The 27576-nt window shown below is 40.3% G+C and overlaps 1 protein-coding gene across 3 annotated transcripts in view; it reads right to left on the bottom strand.

The window, feature by feature from the left end:
- HSPA4 (heat shock protein family A (Hsp70) member 4) overlaps positions 1 to 27576 on the bottom strand; it is a 56880-nt gene that overhangs the window by 16954 nt on the left and 12350 nt on the right. For all 3 annotated transcript variants that reach the window (XM_078005174.1, XM_015140776.3, XM_001106968.5), the window contains exons 2-11: positions 26846 to 26903; positions 24334 to 24474; positions 21343 to 21465; positions 18202 to 18301; positions 17402 to 17535; positions 14616 to 14860; positions 4097 to 4173; positions 2419 to 2570; positions 1808 to 1914; positions 1278 to 1411 (exon numbers count right to left, since the gene is read on the bottom strand). In XM_078005174.1, the coding sequence (XP_077861300.1) occupies positions 1278 to 1411; positions 1808 to 1914; positions 2419 to 2570; positions 4097 to 4173; positions 14616 to 14860; positions 17402 to 17535; positions 18202 to 18301; positions 21343 to 21456 (1063 nt within the window). In that variant the 5' untranslated portion in view covers positions 21457 to 21465; positions 24334 to 24474; positions 26846 to 26903. The remainder of the gene's footprint in view (positions 1 to 1277; positions 1412 to 1807; positions 1915 to 2418; positions 2571 to 4096; positions 4174 to 14615; positions 14861 to 17401; positions 17536 to 18201; positions 18302 to 21342; positions 21466 to 24333; positions 24475 to 26845; positions 26904 to 27576) is intronic.

The following is a 27576-nucleotide window of genomic DNA, read 5'->3' as shown; positions in this document are numbered from 1 at the left end:
ATTATCCTGCCCCAATTAAGAACTCAAATATCTCCCAATTCTTTCCTTTCTTCCAATTTCTTTCTATTTATCTTTAAATGGTACTTTCAGATTAATTCCTAAAACATATTTGTCACATTCTCTACTGAAAAAACAAAACAGAAAAAAAAAATGATTCCACACTGCTTGTCATTTCTCAGTAAATTGCCATTTCTAGATCCAGTTACTGTACAAGCGTTTTATTTACATTTTCTTCATTCCCAGAACTCTGAAAAGTATGAATTATCACTGTTATTCCTGGTTTTACAGATTTACAGATGGGGAAAACAGAATAGGTTAACTTTCCACAGCTTCTAAATGCCAGATACTCCTAATTCTTTACCCATATATTCTAGGTCTTTATAGTATAACTAGTTTCTCTCTCTCTTCTCAACTAGTATTATTTCCAGAGTTTCTCAGAGTCTATAAATACTCTAGATAACACGGTTCTGAAACCTAGGATGCTTTGATATTGTATCACCATCTCCTAATAATTTTCTGTATACATCTTTTTTTTTTTTTTTTTTTGAGACGGAGTCTCGCTCTGTCGCCCAGGGTAGTGTGCAGTGGCATGATCTCGGCTCACTGCAAGCTCTGCCTCCTGGGTTCACACCATTCTCCTGCCTCAGACTCCCAAGTAGCTGGGACTACAGGCACCCACCGGCATGCCTGGCTAATTTTTTTTTTGTATTTTTTTAGTAGACACCGGGTTTCACCGTGTTAGCCAGGATGCTCTCGATCTTCTGACCTTGTGATCTGCCAACCTAGGCCTCCCAAAGCACTGGGATTATAGGCATGAGCCACCACGCCTGGCGATTTTCTGTATACATCTTATAACTGTATGTTAGGGTCCAAATTGAATTTCGTTAATTCCTTACAGTATACAGCCCCACCTTATACACAAGTTGTAACTACAATGTGCGTTAACCAAGAAAAACTGCCAATACGATGGGAGATCCAATTAAATAATAGCCATTTGGCTGGTTCTAAACCTGTTAACGAGACTGGAAGAGGTTTTCTTTTGTAATCTAAAGCCTCTAAATTTCAGAATACCGTACTTGTTCTTTCTACTACGCCAACTCTCCAAGTAGATAAGCTCTTTTTTTTTTTTTAAATGAAGACAGGGTCCCACTACATTGCCCACTACGTGATCTCGAACTCCTCGGCTCAAGTGATCCTCCCACCTTAGCCTTCCAAAGTGTTGGGATTACAGCTGTGAGCCACTGTGCCTTTTTTTCCTTTAAATTCCCAACGCTTACCTATAGCAGGATCTGGATAAGGCAAATCCTGAGGAGAGCTGTAGTAGGCCTCAAGAGTGAAAGGTTCCTTTCTATAAAATGTAAGGACTTTAGAGAAAGGAGCAGCATGATTTTTGGAAAAGACTTCACAGTCACTGAATGGAGGAAAAAGACAAAAAACAAATTCAGGATATTCCTAACACTTTTACCCATGTGTTCTAGGTTTGTAATTATTGTATAGTGTTAGTTTCTCTCTCTTTTCAAATGGCATTATTTCCAGATTATAAGAGTTCCCAAGAATCTTTATATATAAAGTCAGTAAAAAAAGGAAATACGTCAATCTGCACATAAAAGGCACCAAGGATTTCAGCAGAATCAAGTGTGATAAACTAAATAAGGACACAAATTTACTCTGACTAAAATAAATGATCACTTTCCTTCATGCACTATGATAAAACGTTACGGATTTATGTAAACTGAAATGAAGAGCAACATATTACTCAGATCTAATAGTCAACTTTAGGTATATAAATGATTAATAAACATGATACCTTGACCCTTCTTCAGCTGGAGAATTCCATCTCAGAGATATTGGATATGGTACTACATCAGTGATAGAAAATTCTCTGACTTTGAAGGCAGGCGATAAGATGGCGCACTAGAATAATTTTCAAAAATTCCATTTAACAAGTATAGACATTATAAACTGAATAATATCACTAAACCTACAAATGACTTCAGAAATCAATGGTCTTTTTAAAATATTTACATTAGTAATTTAATGGTGTCTGAACAGTTTCACAAACTTCTATCATGTCAATCCCCTATATAATCTAGCTATTCCTTACTATTCCTTATTTTTCTATTAACCCCAACCCTTATTTAATTGATGTACACTATTTCATACAGACATAGGTAACAGGCCAAATTCTAGTCATACTTCAGGCTCAGAGTTACCTATGTTTCTAGTCAATTAATTCATCTTATGTGCTATAGAGTACAATTACTTTTAGGAACATCACCTCTATTTTAAAACAAAGGTTTTGGAATCTCAACACCTTGAAATCACCCTGAGCTAACCCCAGGTTATTAGATACATAAACCACTGCCATCTTGTTACCATGATTTATAAACGGTTACCTATAAAAGAAAGAATATTCACCTGCAATGCACAGCCTCGAGTGACAGCTTCATCAGCATTTAATGTTGTACTAAGTTCTTTACCAAAAAATTTGCTGATCTTCTCTTTTACCGCAGGGATTCGTGTAGCACCACCAACTATCTCCACTGCATAAATATCTTCTTTCTTTAACTCTATTTTTAAAGAATTAGATTTTTTTAATTAAACGAAAGAACAGTAACATCTTACCACGATGAAACAACTCAGATGTGTAACAAAACTCCTCCACTCCCTCACCCACCTCCACAACACACATATACTCATGCCCACACTCACAGAGGCATGTGGCATCTGGAAACAAGTAGGTGTTTTAATTCTTAAAATAATGGGGGAAGGGTAGCTAGTGGGATTTAGGAAGTGAGGGCCAGGAATACTCAAATGTAATGCAGTGTACAGGTACTGAATTTCTCACACAATATCACACAAAGAAGTGTTAAAACATCAACAGACCAAACAAATATGTTAGCCGTCAGGAAAATAAGAGGGCCTCAAAGCACTGAGTTACTCTGACCTGACATTAAAGGAAAAAAAAAGGAGAATCACATCCAGCTACTCCAGTGTTCTAATCCAACACATAAACATAGTCCACATTAAAACACAGATAGAGGCCAGGCATGGTGGCTCATGCTTGTAATCCCAGTACTTTAGGAGGCCAAAGCGGGCAGATCACCTGAGGTCAGGAGTTCAAAACCAGCCTGGCCAACGTGGTAAAACCCCATCTCCACTAAAAATACAAAAATAAGCCAGACGTGGTGGTGCACGCCTGTAATCCCAGCTACTCAGCAGGCTGAGGGCAGGAAAATTGCCTTAACCCAGGAGGCAGAGGTTGCAGTGAGCTGAGATTGCACCACTGACTCCAGCCTGGATGACAGAGCAAGACTCTCATCTCAAAAAATAAAAATAAAATAAAATAAAAAATAAAATACGGGTAGAGTTTCTTCGTATCAGAAAGAAAGAAGATGTGTATCAATGATCTGCTGTTGCTCATAAAATATTTCTTAATAACACCTGATTTCCTTGTCACATTTTATCTAACAACCATTGATAATTTCTTGAGAAGGGCTATTTAAAGAAATGGCTTTTCCCAATGTGGAAATAAGCCTATCTGCCATCATCACTAATTAAAAAGGAAGGCCTGTGCCAAGCTGACAGTATATCTCAACACTCTGAAATAGCAATCAACGCAACAGTGAAGTGCAGGTAAATGGTTTGTCAAAGATTTTAGGAAAATTAGTATATACTCCTAAATCAGTCACCTTTTACCCTGAGACAAGATTAAAGCATTAAGTAAGTATGTGGTTATCCCTTTGCTGCAGCTCTCATCCAGCTAGGGAAGAATTCACTGACAGAAAAGCTTACAAGACTACCGTATCAGCATCGCAAAAGACAATTTTTACCACCATTAAATAATTGTGAGGCTTATATCTAACTTTCAGTCTGAATTCAGTGTCTTGGAGAAACTTCTATTAGATTTCCCTAGACGTTTCAAAAGATTACTTTGGGCAGGGGGAAGATACAGATTTTTTTAAAGCTTAATATATACTATTGAATTAGTTCACACAATAAAAATTTGTATCGCTGCTTGCAAAGCTAAGATAATAAATAACAATTTCCAAAAAGTCTGAGATACGCAAACAAATTCAATCACAAAAATACTTACTGGTTTGTTCCAAAACACTACGAAGTGGTGGCTCCACTCTAGCTAAGAGATCATTGCACATCTCCAGAAATTTGCCTCTATTAAAAAACATAAAAACAAAAAAAAAAAAAACACAGTATATTAAATCACATTCCACTTGTATGTGGAATAGATGGCTATAACAAAAAACAGTTAACAAGTGCTGGCAAAATGTGGAGACACTGGATCCCTCATACATTCCCAGGTAATAGAAAATGAAAATGGTGCAGCCACTTGGGAAAAGTGTTTGGCAGTTCCTCAAGATGTTAGAGAGTTAGCATACGATTCAGCAATTCCATTCTAGGTATACAGCCAAAAGAACAGAAAACACATGTTCACACACCAAACTGGTGTATCAATGTTCACAAGCAGCCGAAACAACCCAGATGCCTATCAACTATATGAAGCAATACAAATGAATGAATACAATAAGAGGAACTGATACATATTACAACACATGAAAACACTATGCTGGGTTAAAGAAGTCAAACAAGAACACAAATTTATGTGAAATATTCAGAATAGGTATATCCAGAGAAAGGAGACGAGTGGCTACCAATGACTAAAGGGAAGAAGAAGAGATGGGAAGGACAGCTAATGAGTACAGGGTTTTACTTTTCTTTTTTTTTTTTTTTTTGAGACAGGGTCTCACTCTATTGCCCAGACTGGAGTGCAGTGGCACGATCTTGGCTCACTCTCACTGCAACCTCAGTGAGCTCCCAGGCTCAGGTGATTTTCCCACCTTAGCCTCCCAAGTAGCTGGGTCTACAGGCATGTACAACCATGTCTCTTTCTTTTATATTAATATACATTTTTAGGTGTTTTAGGTTTACAGAGAAACGAACATGACAAGAATCTCCATATATCTCCTCCTCAGCCCCAGCCCAGTTCCTCTATTAACATCTTGCATTAGTAAGATACATTTGTTACAATTAATGAGTCAATGGTGATAAATATGATAGTTTCTATTAGTGTTTTGTGAGTTTTAACAATGTGTAAGTATTCACCACTTCAGTAACATACAGAACAATTTCACTGCCCTAAAACTCCCCTGTGCTCCAACTATTCATCCCTCCCTGCTCCAAACTCCAGGTAACTAACTGTTTTATTGTCTGCCTAGTCTTTTTTTTTTTTTTTTTTTTTTTTTTTTTTTTTTTTTTGAGTGGGGGTTGGGGTTTTTTTCAGATGGAGTTTCAATCTTGTTGCCCAGGATGGAGTGCAGTGGTGCAATCCCAGCTCACTGCAACCTCCACCTCTCGGGTTCAAGCAATTCTCCTGCCTCAGCCCCCTCAGTAGCTGGGATTTCAGGCATGCACCACCACACCCGGCTAATTTTTTTTTTTTTTTTTTTTAGTAGAAATGGGATTTCACCATATTGGTGAGGGTGGTCTTGAACCCCTGACCTCAAGTGATTCACCCGCCTCGGCCTCCCAAAGTGCTGGGATTACGGGCATGAGCCATCGCACCCGGTCGTCTGCATAGTTTTGCCTTTTCCAAAATGTCATATAGTTGGAATCCAACAGTATATGCAGATTTTTCAAATTGGCTTCTTTTACTTGGCAATATGCATTTAAGGTTCCTCCATGTCTTTTCACAGCCTGATTGCTCACTCATTTAGGGTTTAAGATGTAATGAAAATGTTCTAAAATTTAGTTGTGATGATGGCCGCTGAGCTCTATGAAAACACACACACAAAAAAAAAAATTCTTTTTTTTTAAATCACTGAATTACACATGTTAAAAAGGTGACTTCTAGTTGGGTGCAGTGGCTCACGCCTGTAGTCCCAACACATCAGGAAGCTAAGGCTTGAGCTCAACCAGGAGTACAAGACCAGCCTGGACAACACAGCAAAACACCATCTCTATAAAACATACAAGAAATTAGCCGGGCATGGTGGCGCACACCTGTAGTGTCAGCTATCCAAGAAGCTGAGGCAGGAGGATCACCCGGACGAGGCTACAGTGAGCCATGATCAAGCCATGGCGCTACGGTGAGCCATGATCAAGCCATGGCACTCCAGCCTGGGCAACAAGGATCCTTTCTCCAAAAAAAGGGGAAAAGGAGGTGACTTTATTAAATTACATCTCAACAAAAAATAGTAGGCTGGGCGCGGTGGCTCACGCCTGTAATCTCAGCCCTTTGGGAGGCCAAGGCAGGCAGATCACCTCAGGTCGGGAGTTTGAGACCAGCCTGACCAACATGGAGAAACCCCGTCTCCACTAAAAATACAAAATTAGCCGGGCATGGTGGCGCATGCCTGTAATCCCAGGTACTTGGGAGACTGAGGCAGGAGAATCGCTTGAACCTGGAAGGCAGAGGTTGCAGTGAGCCAAGATCACGACATTGCACTCCAGTCTTGGCAAAAAGAGTGAAACTCCATCTCAAAAAAAAAAAAGAATAGTAAAGTATAGAATACACCCACCAGAGCATGCAAAACTTAAGGACTGCTAACATCAATATTGGTGAGATGTGTAGCAACCAGAGCTCTTACATGTTAGAAGTTTAAACTGTTTTACTTCTAATAGAAAAAAAAGCTGAAGAGTCACTGTCCATCAATAACCACAAAGCTACAATGGCATAGTAGTTAGCAATACAGAAGAACAAATGGCACGTGGAACAAACAAATGAATCTCAATTTTATGCTGACTAAAAAAATGCCTCACACAAAAAACTACATACTACATGATGCCACTTACAAGAAGTTACAGAATTGGCAAACTTAATCTACAGACTGAAAAATACAAAAAGCACATCAGTGGTTACAGAAGCCTGAGGAAACATTCCAACATAATGGTCTATTTCATAATAAAGGCATTAGTTACAAAGATATGTGTATGTTGAAACTCAGTATATAAGCACTTAAAACTTGAGTGTGTCATTATATAAAAATATATCCAAAAACAACGAATTCTGGACAATATGCAAACTTTAGTATTTGAGGAGAAGTCTACATTTATAATGTCCGCAATTTAAGTTTCTGGAAGAAGTACACAGATGCAATTTACTTTGAGATATGTTAAAAACAAAATTGAGGCCAGGCCACGCAGTGGCTCACACCTGTAATCCCAGCACTTCGGGAGGCTGAGGTGGGCGGATCACCTGATGCTGGGAGTTCGAGACCAGCCTGACCAACATGGAGAAACCCCATCTCTACAAAAAATGCAAAATTAGCTGGGCGTGGTGGTGCATGCCTGTAATCCCAGCTACTTGGGAAGCTGAGGCAGGAGAATCGCTTGAACCCGGGAGGCGGAGGTTGCAGTGAGCTGAAACCGTACCATTGCACTCCAGCCTGGGCAACAACAACGAAACTCCATCTCCAAAAATAATAATAATAATTAAAAATTGATGGCTTTATAGGATACATGAACAAATATGTAATAAAACAAGTACAGTAAATGTTAGCAGTAGAACCTAAGTGGTGACATAAGGACATTCACTGTAAAATTCTTCCAACTTTGTTTCATGTCTGAAAACATCTGAAATCAAAATTGTGAAAAGCAAAGGAAAAGACTGTAAGAAGATAGCAACAGCAGTAGAGGTTTTTGTTGTTGTATTTGTTTCGTTTTGTTTTTTTGAGACGGAGTCTCACTCTGTCACCCAGGCTGGAGTGCAGTGGCACAACCTCAGCTCACTGCTACCTCCGCCTCCCAGGTTCAAGCGATTCTCCCGCCTCAGGTTCCCGAGTAGCTGGGACTACAGGTGCACACCACCAAGCTCGGATAATTTTTGTGTTTTGGGGGGTTTTTTGGTTTTGGTTGTTTTTTTTTTTTTTTTTTTTTTTGGTATTTTTTTGAGACAGAGTCTTGCTCTGTCACCCAGGCTGGAGCAGAGAGGCACTATCTCGGTTCATTGCAGCCTCCGCCTCCTGGGTTCAAGCAATTCTCCTGCCTCAGCCTCCCGAGTAGCTGGGATTACAGGTGCCCACCACCACACCCAGCTAATTTTTGTATTTTTAGTAGAGATGGGGTTTCACCATGTTGGCCAGGCTGGTCTCAAACTCCTGACCTCAGGTGATCCACCCACCTCGGTATACCAAAGTGCTGGGATTACAGGCGTGAGCCACCACGCCTGGACGGTAGAGGTTTTTTGATAGTTTCTTTTAAAAAAGTTTAATTGCAATACAATTTACATGCTATAGAATTACCCATTTAAAGTATGTAATTCCCGTCTGGGTGAGGTGGCTCACACCTGTAATCAGGTGAAGGGTGGCTACGCTCAGGAATTTGAGACCAGCCTGAGCAATATGGCAAAATCCTGCCTCTACAAAAAACACAAAAATTAGCCAGGCATGTCGGTGAACACCTATACTCCCATCTACTTGGGGGGCTGAGGTGGGAGGATCTCTAGAACCTGAGAGATTGAGGCTGCAGTGAGCTAAGATGGTACCACTGCACTCCACATTGCATGACAAAGTGAGAACTTGCCTCAAAAAGAAATAAATAAAATAAAAAAGATAAAAATAAAGATGTAATTATTGACTTTTGGGCATGAGGTTTTGGTACAAAAATATTCTTAAAGTATACAATTCAGTGACTTCATATATACAAAGTTGTGCAAGCATTGCCACAATCAATTTTGAAACATTTTCAGTCTAAAAAAGAACATTTTCATCCCCCTTAACTGTTACTTTCCTCAACTCCCATAGCCCTAGGTAACCACTAAATCTACTTTCTGTCTATAGATTTGCCAATTCTGGGCATTTCATATAAATGGAATCATACAAAATGTGGCCTTTTGTGACTTCTTTCATTAGCACGAACTTTTCAATGTTCATCCATGTTTTAGTATGTATTTGTATTACATTTTTTTCAATTGCCAAAAACATCCCATTGTATGGACAGAGCATGTTTTCTTTACCCACTTCATCAGTTGATGAACATTTGGGTTGTTTCCACTTTTTGGCTATTATGAGTAGTGCGATGAACATTCACATATGAGTTTTTCTGTGGACATGTGTTTCCATTTCTCTTGAATATGTATCTAGAAATACAATTGCTGAATAATGTGATAATTTGATGCGGATTTTTTTGGTTTTGTTTTTGAGACGGTTTCCCTCTGTCGCCCAGGTTGGAGTGCAGTGGCATAATCATGGCTCACTACAGCCTCCATCTCCTGGGATTAAACAATCCTACAACAAAATTAGGTAACGACATATGCCCACAAACCTCAAAATACATATAGGCAGAGACAAACCACCCACAGTTACAATTCCTGCTTAGTATCAGCTCTGTGCAAAATAAACAGAAGGAAACAAAAGGGTATATAATTGGCCTGAAAACTCCAGAATAACCTAACTCAGAGGGCCAAACTGAAAACAGAAGCTGAAATCAGCAGGGGTTGGCATGTTTCAAAACAAGTATAAAAGGCCCTAAAACGAGGTATTCAGGGACCACAGCAAACTGAGCCCAACCTAAAGTTACCTTCAAAGAAAAAAGAACGACACTGAAGAAAAACTACTGATTAAAAAATCCAAACTAAGCAGGACAACACAGTAAACATACAAGAAGATAAGAGGGAGGGAAAACATATCAGAAAGTTAAGCCACATTTTTAAAACATTTCACAAAAACAAAAGAGGAACTCACACTTATAAACCCTGCACTTTGAGAGGCAGAGGCGGGTAGATGACTTGAGGTCAGGAGTTCGAGACCAGCCTGGCCAACATGACGAAACCCCATCTCTACTAAAAATACAAAAATTAGCTGTGTGTGGTGGCGAACACTTGTAATTCCAGCTACTCAGGAGGCTGAAGCATAAGAATCATTTGAACCCAGGAGGCAGAGGATGAAGCAAGCCGAGATCATACCACTACACTCCAGCCTGGGTGACCTACTGAGACTCTGTCTCCAAAAAAAAAAAAAGAACAGGCAAATCTAGAGAGACAGGAAACATACTGGTAATTGCCTAGGGTACGGAGGGAAATGGAGAGTAAATGCTAATAGGTACAAGGTTTCTTTTTGGGGTGATAAAAACATTCTAGAATTAAACAGTGGTCACAGTTGCACAACCTTGGAATTGTACACTTTAAAATAGTAAGGTTTTATGGAATATGAATTATATCTCAATAAAAGTGATACAGGAAATGAAAGAACAAATCAGAATCAGAAAAACCTAATAAGACAGGCAAGGAAGATCCAACATAATTATGTAGGAATTCCCAAAAAAGAAAACCGCAACACTACAACAGATAATATAATTCAAGAAAACTTAAGAAAATTTAATTAAACTTAGATTTGTAATGTCAAACTATATAACAAAAAGGCACACTATGTACCTGGAAAAAAAACTGATGCAAAATAATCAACATCAAAACATACTGTAGTAAAATTATTGAGCTTTCTTTTTTTTTCTTTTTGAGACAGGGTCTCACTCTCATTATCCTGGCTGGAGTGCAATGTGGTATGATCATGGTTCGCTGCAGCCTCGACTTACTGAGCTCAGGTTATCCTCCCACCTCCGCCTCCCAAGTAGCCAGGACTACAAGCGAATGCCACCACATCAGGCTATTTTTTTGTATTTTTAGTAGAGATGAGGTTTTGCCATGTTGCCCAAGCTGGCCTCGAACTCCTGAGCTCAAGCCATCCGCCTGCCTCAACGTCCCAAAGTGCTAGGATTACAGGTGTGCGCCACCACACCCAAATGGACTTTCAAGAAAAAAAAAAAAAATCAAAAACATTTGGGCATCTAAGCAAAAAGAACAAGTGACAAATATCTAAAAACTATGCTGTCACACTTTGACAGCAATGTTATACACCAAAAGAAAATAGATTGTTACTGGCTGAACGCGGTGGCTCACACCTGTAATTCCAACACTTTGGGAGGCCGAGGCGGGCGGATCACAAGGTCAGGAGATCGAGACCATCCTGGCTAACACGGTGAAACCCCGTCTCACTAAAAATACAAAAAATTAGCCAGGCATGGTGGCAGGCGCCTGTAGTCCCAGCTACTCGGGAAGCTGAGGCAGGAGAACGGCGTGAACCCGGGAGGCAGAGCTTGCAGTGAGCCGAGATCGTGCCACTGCACTCCAGCCTGGGTGACAGTGCAAGACTCTGTCTCAAAAAAAAGAAAAAAAAAAATAGATTGTTTCTGCATTTAACACACTCAACAAGATAAGAAAAGCTAAGAAGGTTCTATCCAACTACAGTGACTTTTAAGTATAAACATGGCAAATTGTCATCAACATGCAAGAACTTAAGGAACGCTATTCACATGTGCTATCCCTTAGGAATCTGCAGGAGAATGCACTTCCAACATCAAAACAATGAATTAACACAAAGCTACTAGTAATCTACTAAAATAATCCAAAAAATTGAAAATAAGTGCTGACAAAGATGTGGAGAAACTGAAACCCAGTACAGCGCTGGTGGGGTAATCACTGAGAAATACAGTTTGGAGATTCCTCAAAAAGTTAAACATAGAACTGCTGTATAAGCCAGCAATTCCACTCCTAGGTATATATGCAAAAGACCCGAAAACACGTACTTGTTCAAAAATGTCCACAGCACTATTCACAATAGCTAAAAAGTAGAAACCCAAATGTTCATCAGCAAACGAATGGATGAATAAACTGCGGTATTATCCACACAAGAAAATAACATCTGCCCAAAAAAAAAAAAAAAATTAAGTACTGATACAGAATGTGGATGAACCTCAAAAACATTACACTGAGAAGTAAGAACAAAAGAAGTCAGACACATATTACATGACTCCGCTTATATGAAAAATACAGAATATATAAATCCACAGAAACAGAAAACAGGCTGTTGATCACCAGGGACCAGAGGTAAGGGAAAACAAGAAATAATCACCTACTGGGTATGAAGTTTTATTCTGGGGTGACGAAAATGTTTTTCCATTACACAGAGGTGGCCATTGCACAACCCTGGAAATGTACTAAATTCCAGTGAATTGTTTACTTTAAAATGCTTAATTTTATGGTACGTGAATTTCACCTCAAGTTTTTTTTAAGTGAAGAAACCATTAATTAAAAGAAATATGCTGTCAAAAAATCCAGTTTCATCAATTTAAACAAAGGTGAATGTTAAAGACTAAAAGGCACGGTTATCTCACACCTGTAACCCCAGCACTTTGGGAGGCTGAGGCAGGCAGATCACTTGAGTCCAGGAGTTCAAGACCAGCCTGGGCGACATGGTGAAACCCTGTCTCTACAAAAATACAAAAATTAGCCAGGCGTGGTGGCATGTGCCTGTAGTCCCAGCTACACAGGAGGCTGAGGCACGAGGATCATTTGAGCCCAGGAAACAGAGGGTGCAGTGAGCCAAGATCACACCACTACACTCCAGCCTAGGTGACAGAGTAAGATCCTGTCTCAAAAAAGCAACAACAATCACACTAAATGAAGATTATAATGTAGAACATATAAGAGCTATGTATTCTGATGATGTAGATACAGTAGAACTTTTTGGGGTTTTTTTTTTTTTGAAGACAGCGTCTCACTTTGTTGCCCAAACTAGAGTACAATGGCACGATCTCAGCTCACTGCAACCTCTGTCTCCCAAGTTCAAGCGATTCTCCTGCCTCAGCCTCCCAAGTAGCTGGGATTACAGGCGCCCGCCATCACACCCAGCTAGTTTCTGTATTTTTAGTAAAGACAGAGTTTCACCATGTTGGCTAGGCTGGTCTCAAACTCCTGACCTCAAGTGATCCACCTGCCTCCCAAAGTGCTGGGATTACAGGAGTGAGCCACCACGCCCCACCACAGTACAACTATTTTTATTTTTATTTTTTTTGAGACAGAGTCTCGCTCTGTTACCCAGGCTGGAGTGCAGTGGTGCGATCTCAGCTCACTGCAAGCTACACCTCCCGGGTTCACACCATTCTGCCTCCGCCACCCCAGCAGTTGGGACTACAGGCGCCCGCCACCACACCCAGCTAATGTTTTGTATTTTTAGTAGAGACGGGGTTTCACCGTGTTAGCCAGGATGGTCTCAATCTCCTGACCTCGTGATCCACCCGCCTCTGCCTCCCAGGGATTACAGGTGTGAGCCACCGTGCCCGGCCACAACTATTTTTAAAAAACAGCACACAGGCAAATTCAGTTTTTAAAAAATTTGAACTACTTAGTAAGTATCTACTTAGCTCTTACAAACGTGTAACATTTCACTAACAATTTCTGAAACATATTGGCTTACCTCCAGACTTCATGGAACACACATACACACACACAAGACTGCTGCTTAACAAAAACGAAAGCCATCTCTTGCAAGTAGGGGGAGAGGTGACTAAAAATTTGGATACAAGGCAACAATAAACACCATTTCAATTTTTTTACGGATAGCTCAGGCACACGTCTCCAAATACACCACCAGTCTTGCCTAAATTCTACCAGTAGAGTTCACAGTCAAAAGAACATCTTACTCCCATCATCCAAGCAACCGAACCAGGCAACAGTAACACTCTGGGTGTTTCTGAGGATAACCCCGAAATGTCAATTACCCAGAATTCTTGCAGCACTATACAAAAAGAGCTGTCACCCTCAAGTGAACCCAATCTTTCAAAAAGAAAAATTTCAGGCTGGGCGCAGTGGCTCACACAGGTAATCCTCGCACTTTGGGAGGCTGAGGCGGGTGGATCACCTGAGGTCAGGAGTTTGAGACCAGCCTGGCCACCATGGCAAAACTCCGTCCCTACTAAAAATACAAAAAGTAGCTGGGCGTGGTGGCAGGCACCTATAACCCCAACTACTCGGGAGGCTGAGGCAGGAGAATCGCTTGAACCCGGGGGCAGAAGTTAGAGTGAGCCGAAGTCGTGCCACTTAACTCCAGCCTGGGCAAAAGAGCAAAAACTCTCTCAAAAAAAAAAAAGAACAATTTCTTAATCACTGGGTAAATTCTTTTCAATTTAATTCTGCATTATAGCCCTTTGACCTGATTTTATGGAAATTTCATGTATGACAAATGCATATGTAAAGAATTACCAACATGTTGGAATATCCAATTAATCAGAACAAAAACATGAGTCTACATTATTAGAATAACCAGACCCAACTTTTCATAGAAAGCAGGGTCCTGAATGGTTTCTAATTTTTTTTTTTTTTTTTTTTTTTTTTTTTTTTTTTTGAGACTGAGTCTGGCTCTGTCGCCCAGGCTGGAGTGCAGTGGCCGGATCTCAGCTCACTGCAAGCTCCACCTCCCGGGTTTACGCCATTCTCCTGCCTCAGCCTCCCGAGTAGCTGGGACCACAGGCGCCCGCCACTTCGCCCGGCTAGTTTTTTTGTATTTTTTAGTAGAGACGGGGTTTCACCGTGTTAGCCAGGATGGTCTCGATCTCCTGACCTCGTGATCCGCCCGTCTCGGCCTCCCAAAGTGCTGGGATTACAGGCTTGAGCCACCGCGCCCGGCCCCGGTTTCTAATTTTTAAAACAGAACCAAAATTATCATATAACCCCCATGATAATTTTAATAACAATTAGTCAATTTAAGGTTAACATATGTGGAGAAAACTCACTGAACATTTTAACATCAAAATAGTAATATACTTACCTATTCATAGTTCCAGATACATCAACATCATTCATAAAACATTCAATGCTCAAAGGGAGATCTGAAGCATTTGCACTCATCAATTTCTTGAGTTTCTCACACTCCTGAGAGAGTCGTAATAATGCACGGATTTTGGACTTAATGTCTAGCTTGTATTTCTTCCCAAATTCTTCACAGAAGTGATTTACTAACACTTCATCAAATTTTCTACCTCCCAATGTTGGGTCAAATGCAGTGGCCAGAACCTCAGGGAAAAAATGAGAATTAATCTAACAATGAACCAATCAATTCTGAAACAGATGGATATATATTTACCTGGTAAGTTGCTTATTTAAAAAAAAAAAAAGAGGGAGGGTTACATTAAGGTTAAAACAAGGCAATGTATACATCAGTTAATCCTTATTACGACCACACTGTAAAAATAGGTACTATAATCCCCAATTTACAGATAATGCTACAGACCTAGACAGATGAGATAAACTGCAGTTCACAAAGCTACTAAGTGGTAGAAGTGGAATTCAAAGCCAAATCTCCTTAATTCCAAAGTCCATGCCCTCCCCACTACACCAGTCTGACTCCCAATAGCAGTTACATGTCCAAGGTAAAATATACTAACGTGTCATGTACATACTTCTAGTCTACTCACTATCACAAAACTGAGTAATACCAAAGGCTCAACTCTCTGCAGCTTACTACCAAAGGATCTGTTACAGCCTTAGCTCACAGCAATGTTTCTATTTAACCTGGAAGTCTAATTAGCCTGGGTTACCCGTTTTCAAATCTCTAACAGATTAGAAGCAAACTAGATCTAATTAGATTCAGTAATAGAAGTTAGGCTAAATAAGTGATGACATCCTTATGAAGGAATAAAACCAGTAAAAACAAACTCTTCAAAGAATGCTAAACGTCATGGGGGAAATTTTCTTAGTATGTTAAACTGAAAAAAAAAGACAGGACACAGAGCTAAATATAGTGACTCCAGTTGTTTTCTTAGAAAACTAGAATGAAATACACCAAGAATGGTAAGATTGTAAGTAACTTTTATTTATTTATTTATTTTTATTTTTTTTATTTTTTTTTTTGAGACAGGGTCTCACTCTGTTGCCCAGGCTGGAGTGCAGTGGCACAATCTCAGCTTACTGTAGTCTGAACCATCCAGGCTCAAGCAATCCTCCCACCTCAGCATCCCAAGTAGCTAGGACTACAGGCACACATCACCATATCCAGCTAATTTCTGTATTTTCTTTGTAGAGACAGCGTTTCGCCATGTTGCCCAGGCTCTTCTCAAATTCTGGGCTCAAGCAATCCCCTGACCTCAGCCTCCAGAGTAGCTGGGACTACAGGCACAACACCACACCCAGCTAACTTTTGTAGAGACAGGGTTGCACCATGTTGCCCATACTTTTCTTTACACATAAGTGTTTTCCAATTTGGGGAGATTTTTGTAATGATTATTTTTGTAATTTAAAAGTAATCAAAAGGATTGGAAAACTGACAGGTAACAGGTGACACTGAAGGACAATTTAGAAAAACAGAAGCAGATGGCTACTAATATACATCACTCTGATCCAAAGCCAGGCTAAATTATGACCAGAGTCTTCTGCTTAAAAAGATGAAAGCATAGCATAGATCTTAGAAATTCTATTAGTGATTAAAGTTTAAACACTGAGAATTACATTTGGCCCACCACTTATAGCTGTAAAAAAGCAAAATCACAAATCTCTCATTTCCCAATTATCTAAAAGATTCGCTTTCCTTTTATTTAAAAACAAAACCACCTAAAAACAATATAAACCAGAATATAAAGTGGAAATGTCTATTTTTCAAAGAAACAAGATCATAACAAATAAAGTCTCAAAATGCCTCCAAAATTACCAAATATTTAGTTTGGGGTAATCCCTCTCCACCAATCTCCAATGGATACAAGGGGTTCAATTTAGACTTCAGCACCAAGTATTTTAATATGCATTTCAAATAATTAAAGCAAACACTTGAGAAATCCTTGGTTATTCACCAAATTCTAGATAAACTCATCTAGACAGACAGAGAATTTTATACCTTACTGTGGAACTAGCATAAACCAGCAAACTCAACTGTGACAGAGATCACCCTCTGGCCCCTCCTTACCTTCCATACTTCTGTGTGTACAAAACCGCTTACACTTTAGGCTTTCTAGAAATCTATAATTTCCAGTCCAGTTTGTTTTGGAATCCAAAAGAAACCCCTTTTCCAGAACACTCAAAACCTCAAGAGGACAGAGCACCTGTACCACCCTCTCAATCCCCATTGTAAAATTCACCAAGGAACTACATGTTAAAAAATCCTCCTGCTGGGCATGGTGACTCATGCCTGTAACCCCAGCACTTTGGGAGGTGGATCACCTCAGCCAAGGCAGGTGGATCACCTCAGGTCAGGAGTTCAAGACCAGCCTGACCAACATGGAGAAACCCCGTCTCTACTAAAAATACAAAATTAGCCAGGCGAGGTGGCACATGCCTGTAATCCCAGCTACTTGGAAGGCTGAGGCAGGAGAACCGCTTTAACCCGGGAGGTGGAGGTTGCAGTGAGCCAAGATCACGCCATTGCACTCCAGCCTGAGCAACAAGGGCAAAACTCTGTCTCAAAAAAAAACAAAAAGAAAGAAAGAAAAAAAATCCTCCGAATAACCCTGTAAGGTATGCATTATTTTTCCCATATTGTAAAATGAGAAAAAATAGTTGTCCCTCAAAATTTCATAATTACCATATAGTAACACAGTCTTCTGGGGAAAAGAAAAACATGCTTACTTTCAGTTTTCCTCTATTAAATGCACATACAGAAACTTGATAAGCAGAGTGGCCCATGTCTACAAAAACTACATTTCTTGGTTTCTCTTCTAAGGCAGGAAGATCTTGCTTATAGATTCCATATGCAAGAGCAACTACAGAAGAAAAACACAAAAATTAAACGTAACAACATCTAAGTAAATAAGATTCATTTAAGCAGGAAAAAAGAGGTTTTATGTATAACGAACGCAACTACATGTGTTATGTTTTAGAAATCAAATTCTTTATAAGCACTATATAATTTATTCAAGAAAAAGATTATCTTCCAAGAGTTAAATACTGACATTCACTTAGACTTCCTTATAGCTGCCAATGGACTCTAGCACAATTTTCCCCAAGCCATTTCCCCCATTTTCCAAATATATTTTCCTGGATTTCTTCTACCCCTATGCTATGTTTAACATCCCCACATGTTCTGTCCATGAGATGCTGCTTAATGTTCCACTCCTCTGACTCTACCAGTCCACAAGTCTAAGAGAAGACCAATCTTTAACCGAAAGCACTGTTCCACACGCTAAGTGTGCTCCTTCCCCAAAAAGCATGTGGTTAAATACCAAAATGCATGCTATAAGGGTACACAAAAAGGATTGGTCAGATTAATTCTTCACATGTGACACAGTGTCCAAAAACACAATGACACAGGTGGTAAGCAAGAGTAGCAATGCTGAAAGCAAAATAAAGAGCAAGAAACCCTAGAGTTTTAAAATTTCACAATCTTCAATATTAACCAAGTCAAAAAATTAATCAATGGTCCTCCTTACCTGCAGTGGTTTCATTCATTAATCGCAAGCAATTAAGACCAGCAATCTGTGTTGCATCCATCACTGATCGTCTTTCTGCATCAGTATAGAAACAAGGAACCTACCAAAAAAAAAAAAATGAATGTTTACTATATTATAGATTCTAATTTTAGTTAGTAAATTCCAAGAATGCCATCAAATACCTACAGCAATTTATTCTGTATATGATCAAGAAAATATTTCAAACTCGTAGGGAAAAGTTAGCGTATTTAGTGTTAGCGTTAGGATACACAATAGCCATACCATTACCTTACATACACAGATTACATGGCAGACCAAAATACCAACAGCTAAAGTAGTGACTGCAGAGAAGAGTTAATATAGAGGCCAGAAACTGCTATCCTTAGAAAACGCCTGCTTGCATGTTGGTCCTTGCCTGGCATCTAGGATCTTGATTCACAAACAGTTCACTAAATCAACAGAAAAAATTTCCCTAAATGATTAAGAGTGGCTCACTGTACCTAAACTGTTTATACAAAAATGTAGCTTGTGCTGACTACCGGCTTTCCTTCTGGGAATCTCGAATTTTGGTTCATGCTAGGTATAGGGTACCAATGTGACTGACCCCCGATAAAAACCCTGGACTAGCCACGCACGGTGGCTCTTGCCTGTAATCCCAGCACTTTGGGAGGCCGGGGTGGGTGGATTACCTCATGTCAGGAGTTTGAGACTAGCCTGGCCAACATGGTGAAACCCCATCTCTACAAAAAATACAAAAAAAAAAAAAAAAAAACCACTAGCTGGGTGTGGTGGCACATGCCTGTAATCCCAGCTACTCTGGAGGCTGAGGCTTGAACCTGGGAGGTGGAAGCTGCAGTGAGCCAAGATCATGCCACTGCACTCCAAGCTGGGAAACAAGAGCGAAACTCAGTCTCAAAAAAAAAAAAAAAAAAACCCTGGACCAGGCTCAGGCAGAACTCCTGTGGTAGAGGGCATTTCACCCATATTGTTACAACCTGTTGCTGGAGTTAAGCACATGCTGACTCTGGGAAGCTTGTGCCTGGTTTCCTCCAGACTCTGCCTCATGTGCCTTTTCCCTTTGTTGATTTTGCTTTGTATCCCTTCACTATAATAAATCTTAGCATGAAAATAGCTATATGCGGCTGGGCGCCGTGGCTCACGCCTGTAATCCCAGCACTTTGGGAAGCCTGTAATCCCAGCACTTTGGGAGGCCAAGGCGGGCGGTTCACAAGGTCAGGAGATGGAGATCATCCTGGCTAACATGATGAAACCTCACCTCTACTAAAAATACAAAAAAATTAGCCGGGCATGGTGGTGGGTGCCTGTAGTCCCAGCTACTTGGGAGGCTGAGGCGTGAACCTGGGAGGCAGAGCATGCAGTAAGCCAAGATCACGCCACTGCCCTCCAGCCTGGGTGACAGAGCAAGACTCCGTCTCAAAAAAAAAAAAAAAAACACAAAACAAAAAACGAGAATAGCTATATGCTAGGGCCTGTGAACCCTCCTAAGCAAATTACCAAAACTCAAGTGTGATCTTCAGGCCCCGCCCAAACATGACTCTTACCCAAAACCAGAAAAGACACTTAGGCATTCCAATATTTTACTCCCACACAGTGTAATGCAGGAGCAAAGCTAGGGGCACTAGATGGAGGAATGGAAACAAATCTGGGAGACCAATGGAGAGGCGAGGAAAGGTAGGAAACATCTAAGAAATACAGCATCTGGTGTATCAGCCACTGGGGAATCAAGGTCACTGAATCTGAGCTTTTTAAAGGAACATAGCATTTTTATTCTTCTATAAAGAATAAAGCCCATTCCCAGAATGGTGTACACAACTATAATCCAATTCTTTCTGACAAATGTCAATTCTACTTTACGATAACCAAGGACCAAGGAATCCGTCAGGCAGCAGACTCTGGGGTGAAAAAGCCACCTAACAGTCCATGCTTTGCCAATCAATGCACCAACATTAAGACAAAAGAGGCCACAAAACTAAAGTATCAGGTAACAATTGCAGAATGAGGAGATTCGGTGGCAAAGCCAACGTAACCATACATATTTCAACAGTCCCTAAGGATTCCGCCATACTAAAGCACAAAGCTACAGCAGCCAGGCTTTCATCTTAACAGAGATATGCAAAAGATAAAGTCAATTGCTGCCATGTCTTTCTGTTTTTTGGATAATTTTTTTGAGACAGGGTCTCACTCTATTGTACAGGCGAGAATGCGGTGGTGTGATCACAGCTCACTGCAGCCTCAAACTCCTGGGCTCGAATGAGCCTCCCAAGTAGCTGGGACTACAGATGTGCGCCACCACGCTTTTTTTTTTTTTTTTTTTTTTTTTTTTTTTGTAAAGACAGGGATCTCATCGTGTTGCCCAGGATTGTCTCAAACGATCCTCCTGCCCTCGCCTCCCACAGTGCTGGGATTAAACCACCAAGCACAGCCCTTGCCTTTGTCTTTAATGCTAGATACCAACAGCAAATACAAATAGAGAACAAGTGCCATTTACAATTGGGGGTATTCAGCTAATTCAACAAATGAGTGACTACCCTGTGCTATGCTAGGCACTATGCTAGGTGGTGAAAAAAATCCAGGAAGAAGTGGGCAGGCTGAGATGAATGTACCTTGAAGAACAGAAGAGATTTAAATAGGCAGAATAACAAAGGAGGCCTGAGCAAAAGCTAAGCAGCAGAAGAGAGTAAGAAAATGAAGACTAGTTTCATAATTTTTTTTTTCTTTGAGACAGAGTTTCGCTCTTGTCACCCAGGCCGAAGTGCAATGGCACCATCTCGGTTCACTGCAACCTCAGCTTCCCAGGTTCAAGCAATTCTCCTGCCTCAGCCTCCCAAGTAGCTGGGATTACAGGTGCCCACCACCACACCCAGCTAATTTTTGTATTTTTAGTAGACATAGGGTTTTACCATGTTGGCCAGGCTGGTCTCAAACTCCTGACCTCAGGTGATCCACCCACCTCGGCCTCCCAAAGTACTGGGATTACAAGCGTGAGCCACTGCGCCCAGCCTGACAAATTTTTTAAATAACCATTACAACCTGAGACAAAAAACTTTACTTGAAATTAGCAGCTTTCTTCTCTCTGCTTCTTCATGCAAATTCCCAATAATGTATAGGGATCAAACTCACCGAAACAACACAGTCAACTACAGGCTTCTTAAGCACACTTTCGGCTGTCTCCTTCAGTTTGGACAAAAGCATAGCAGTCACTTGCTCAGTGGTAAAATTTCGCTCTTCCTCCATATATGTCACCTGCAAGAAAACAACAAAAACAACAAAAAGGCTTAGACTTATTGTATTTCCTTCTTCATGTCCTAGTCCTAAAAGCTAAAATGAATAATGCCTCCCATTATCAACACAACATTATCTCAAGAGGGGGTTGAAAAAAAGCTAGTTTTGCAAGTAATACCTTGAAGGTCACTTTTAGTTTTTTTTTTTTTTGGAGGCAGGGTCTCTCTCTGTCACTCTCTCTCTCTCTCTGGAGTGCAGTGGCATGATCACAGCTCACTGGAGACTTAACTTCCTGGGTTTAAGCAATCCTCCTGCCTCAGCCTCCCAAGTAGCAGGGAGCAAAAGCACACGTCATCACACCTAGCTAATTTTTTTCTTTTTTTTCCTTGTAAAGACAGGGTTCTTGCTTTGTTGCTGATGCTGGTCTCAAAACTCCTGGCTTCAAGCAATCCTCCTGCCTCGGCCTCCCCAAGTGCTGGGATTACAGGCATGAGCCACCACACCTAGACTATTTTAGCTTTCAACCAAACACGATACTTGGAGATGAAGGACCACAATGTAAAACGACAAATCTTAAGAAAAGTTCCTTTGCAAAGGCAAATCAGTGTAGCTCACCATAACCCACACTGTCCCTCCATAAAGAGGCTGCTGGTAGAAACTATTTTACTATCTGACATACTATGTATATTTTAATGTGTTTACTGTTTATTATCCATCTCCACAATTAGGATTCAATCTAGTATGAGGACATGCATTTGTCTGACTGTTCACTGCCATAGCTCCAGCACCTAGAACAAGACCTGGCACAATAAATACTGGTTGAATTAAATAATAAAAGACAGGCTGGGTGCAGTGGCTTACACCTGTAGTCCCAGCATTTTGGGAGGCTGAGGCGGGCAAATCACCTGAGGTCAGGAGTTCAAGACCAGCCTGGCCAACATGGTGAAACCCCCTCTCTACTAAAAACACAAAAAATTAGCTGGGTGTGATGATCCATGCCTGTAATCCCAGCTACCAGGGAGACTGAAGCATGAGAATAGCTTGAACCCAGGAGGCGGAGATTGCAGTAAACCTAGATCTTGCCACTGCATTCCAGCCTAGGCGACACAGCGAGATTGTCTCAAAAAATAAAATAAAATAAGTAACAATAATGAATGAACAAAGCTTCAAGATAAAGCCCTATTCCAGATAAAAGTCTGCAACTTTGGTAACAGTTATGAATTTTAAATGTTGAAAGACTGCCTAAAATAATCCCATCCCATCCCACATGCCCATATTCCCCAATTACAATCCAGAATAGAACATGTTGCTCTCTTCTTTTAGCTGCTGCCCTAACTCAGCTTGCGTGCCACCTTCTCACTCCCCAACCCAACCACAGTTTATTCTGGTTTAGAATTGAACAGCTCTTACTATATTGCATGATAAAGACAGGGAAATATCCCTCCTGGTGCCCTTTCTAAATTATCTCTTTCTTTCCTGCTATTTGCCTAATTCTGAGGTCAATTCCTCCACTTTTAGACTTGCATCTACTTGTTTCCCAAATCTTCTTCCTAGTCTTTTTCTTCTTTGGTTCTTGCAATGCTTATGACTAAATCTGCCAATACTTATCCTATTTCTTTTGTAACTAGTAAGTACTGCCCATTTCTTCACCTCCCTTTTTAACCCCTTTCTCTTTCCTGTGCTTCAGCTTCATCTTTTACTATCCCATTCAAACTGTCCTTAATTACCACAGATATTTTAAGTAAACCCAGTCATCATTCTTTAGTTTTCAGAATTTTTCACTTCTAAATACAACTAAATTAACGGCTACACTACAACAGTAGACTACCTTCTTCTCATGGTTCTCAACATCTCCTGGCTTTCCAGCCTGTTCTCCTGATTCTTGGTCTCCAAAACCAAATATCGCCATAAACTCACCTGCCTGGAAAGCCAATCACGCCCCTACTCCCCCCTTGTGGATTCCTCTTACTACCTCTGAGTACAAGAAAGGCAAATGTGTCCACCCTATCCATCTCCCAGCCTCTTACCTCTTTTCTGTGATCAGTTCACTGCATACTTCACAGAGACTCCACTAGATGTACCAGAGATAAAGACCAAACTCACTTTTCCTCAGAAGAACATCTCTTTCTAAATTAAGTCCTATATCCAAGAGTATGTCCATCTATTTGCTAGTGACTTAAAACTGTGATTCCTGCCGGGCGCAGGGCTCACGCCTGTAATCCCAACATTTTGGGAGGCCGAGGTCGGCGAATCACAAGGTCAGGAGTTCGAGACTAACCTGGCCAACACGGTGAAACCCCATCTCTACTAAAGATGCGAAAAATTACCCAGGTGTGGTGGCACGCGCCTATAATCCCAGCTATTTGGTAGGCTGAGGCAGGAGAATCACTTGAACCCAGGAGGCAGAGGGATTACACGCCTGTAATCCCAGCTACTTGGTAGGCTGAGGCAGAAGAATCACTTGAACCCAGGAGGCGTGAGCCAGGATCACGCCATTGCCCACCAGCCTGGGTGACAGAGCGAGAGTCCATCTCAAAAAAAAAAAAAAAAAAAACTGTGATTCCTTTGCCTGCTCTTCCAGAAGTCATTCCCTAAAATCACGCTAAAAAGGCCACTGCATCAGTGAGCAAAACAAGCAGCAATGGCAGTATTAACTTCAAATCATCACTATCCAGGCATCCAACCCATATTAAGAGCACCACCCACGGCTCCCAAACAAAATCCAGATCATTCAAAAAATGTCAAATAGTCTTCACCAGAAAAAAACTTTTCCTAAGCATCTGTAAGCATTTTCACTACAATCTGACATCAGAAAGGTACAGATAGATATTGAACCGATAAAATATAATACTGCATTTTAATTATAAGGCATTAACTTGACAACCTTACCTTTATACCTGTTAATCCTGTGGGCAACTGCACAATATCATATGCAAGGTTAGATTTTTCTGCCTCCACAAATGGGTCAGAGAATGCTCGGCCATGGAATCTTTTAAATCCTTGGACTGTGTTCTTGGCATTCGAAATTACCTAAGAGAAAGAATATCAAAGAGTGGAAAAACTACTAATAATTTTTTTTTTAATTTCAACAGCCTCATATTAAATTAGCAACATTTTAACTTTATACAGTCTCCTTGGTTTCAGTTTCTTCAGACACTAAACTTTTCTAAATGGTGCCCACTAGCATGTGAAGTGAGGGATGAGGGATTTGCATGGGTCTCAGAGCGGCAGGGCTAAAAACAGAGCCCTGCTCTTCCTATATCCCATGAAGTCAGGTCATTACACTTGTATAAGTATTTTCTGTTCTTAAATTTCTAGTAAACATTTCCATAAAATAACTTGTAGCCTTTAAAAGTTGCCCATAGTTCATGGCTGAAAGTTTCCAGGAACCAACTCAGCAATACATAAATTGATTCAGAAATTCTAGTTAAGGCCGGGTGTCGTGGCTCACGCCTGTAATCCCAGCACTTTGAAAGAGGCCAGGGCCTCATTTGAGGTCAGGAGTACGAGACCAGCCTGACCAATATGGTGAAACACTGTCTCTACTAAAAATACAAAAAATTAGCCGGGCATAGTGGTGTGCACCTGTAATCCCAGCTATTCAGGAGGCTGAGGCATGAGAATCACTTGAACCTAGGAGGTGGAGGTTGTGCTGAGCTGAGACAGGGCCACTGCACTCTCAAAAAAAAGAAAGAAAGAAAGAAAGAAGTTCCAGTGAAACAAATTGCTCATAAAAGAAAAAAATATACTAAGTACACAAAAATGAACACAAAAGGATATTGGGAGACTATTATTTGCAACAGCAGATGCCTAGAAACAACCTAAATGGTTAGTAACAGAGAAATGCTTAAATAAATTATAGTATATTCATACAATGAAATATATAATACGTAAAAGTTTTCAGAAGGTGGTAAGACAAATGTCTATATGATTTTCGAATAATGGTTGAACAAGTGATTTTCAAATTCCTTACACTTTTTTATCTATGTTTTCTAATTCCTCTAGAATAAGCTATCACAATTTATGAAGGGAAAATGCTGACAAAAACATTCAAAAAATTCCAGAATGACCATGACCTTCTGCTTAAGATTTACAGGCTCCTCCTCCCAATGTAGGAGATGTAAAAAGCTCCTGTATCCCCTAGATGAAAGGGAACACACAGAAGTCCTTTTGTGAAACAGATGAGGCCTCCCAAATCATGTCTTCCTTGAGTAAGCTGCCAAACAGAAACTCTGTAACACAATAACTGTATCAACCTAGAACTGGGCAGCCAGTTTAGTATAGTAACTGTTTCTCAATCATGAAAAGCAAGTTTAAAAAACAGGAGCCATCGACTCAAATTTCAGAAGGAAAGAGATCTCAAAATGGTTCAATATTGTCTACCTGCTATCTCCTAAAAAATCTCTAACACTGTGAAAATGAACTATAAAACATCCAACTTAATTAAAACCAATTGGCCAAGTACCACTTTTTTAGGCTAATAAATTTTAAGCCCTGCCCCATTCAAAAACAGATTCACCCTATAGGGTTGCTCCAGGTTGAACCATAAGAAGGTCAAATATGCAACTCTTTAATTTTACAGATACCTCAGACACTTAGAATACAGAACTCTTGGGGTTCTGCTGCTCTGGTTATTCAGAAATCAGCAACTACATCAGGTTCCTGGTTTACAGAGTAAACTAATGGCAAGTCCTTTGATGTATTTCTAGAGATATGCTTTCCTTCCTTGAGAAACTTGATTAATAAGATCAACACTTACCTTATATATGAGTAAGATGAAAGGCCCAACAAGACAGACTTAAGGAGCATGTAAAATATCAAGGAACAAGCAAGCCTTGCTTAACAAGATCTGGACAAAATACACCCTGGCAGTTTGCATTAAACAGATTATACTGCTAATGCTATTTTAAGGCTATGTGCTTCTCACTGACGCAGTAGTCCCTGGGTATCTGCAGGGGATTGATTCCAGGGCACCCCTTGAATTAGACCAAAATCCACAGATGCTCAAGTCCCTATACAAAATGACACAGTATTGGCCTATAACCTATGCACATCCTCCTGTATACTTGAAGTTGTCTCTAGATTACTTATAACACATAATACAATGTAAATGCTATGTAAATAGTTGTTACACTGGATTGTTTTTATTTGTATTTTTTATTATTGCAGTGTTATATTTTTTCCCAAAAATATTTTTGATCCACAGTTGTTTGAATCTACAGATGCAGAACCCATGGAATTCTGAGGGCTGACTGTCCATGAGAACAGAGAACAGGTGTGTATGTCAGTTGTATACCCAGGGTCTACCAGTGCTAGGTACATAATGGGCATTCAACTACTTGCTGAACACATGGATGAACAGAAGAAATAAGTCAGTTTAGGAAAAAAAATGAAACTTTACCTGACTTTTAGCTGCTGCTCCAATTGAACGATTCTTAGGACCAAAAGAAATGCAAGCCCTGGAAGACAAAACACACACTTTAAGAACTAAATCTTCCTGCAATAATAAATCCAAAAGCATAGCAGGCAAGATCTGAGTGTCAGCTAAAATGTCATATATTTTAATGGTACAAATCTATGATTTTGACCTTTCTATTGAGTAAATCTGTCCATGGAACGGGTTGCCTCTTACAACTGAGTCCTGTCATTTACATGCTGGAGCACAGGTCTGATGTGATAACTACCTGTAAGAGAGGTGGACTAGACAGTCTCTACCATTCTCTAATTATTTTTCAAGTCTCCTGTTCAAAATTCCAGTATAAAATAATGTACCCTCATATCAATGTATCAATTAACGTTTTTAAGACAGCTCATAACTTCACCAAGAATATAGTCTACAAACCCTGAAAACAATTCTCGCCTTATTAAATAAGTAAAAAAGTAATTTTTCCAAAACTAGTTTCCAGGCACTCAATTTTATTATTTTTTTAAGAGTCTCACTCTGTCGCCCAGGCAGGACTGCAGTGGCCCTATCTCAGCTTACTGCAACCTCCACCTCCCAGGTTCAAGTGATTTTCTTGCCGCAGCCCCCCGAGTAGCTGGGATTACAGGCATGCACCATCACGCCCAGCTAATTTTTCTATTTTTAGTAGAGACGGAGTTTCACCACGTTGGTCAGACTAGTCTCCAACT

Source organism: Macaca mulatta, chromosome 6, assembly GCF_049350105.2.
Source record: "Macaca mulatta isolate MMU2019108-1 chromosome 6, T2T-MMU8v2.0, whole genome shotgun sequence".
Classification (NCBI taxonomy): domain Eukaryota; kingdom Metazoa; phylum Chordata; class Mammalia; order Primates; family Cercopithecidae; genus Macaca; species Macaca mulatta.
The sequence above is the reverse complement of the archived record's forward strand: the minus strand, read 5'-3'. Positions and strand labels throughout refer to the sequence as shown.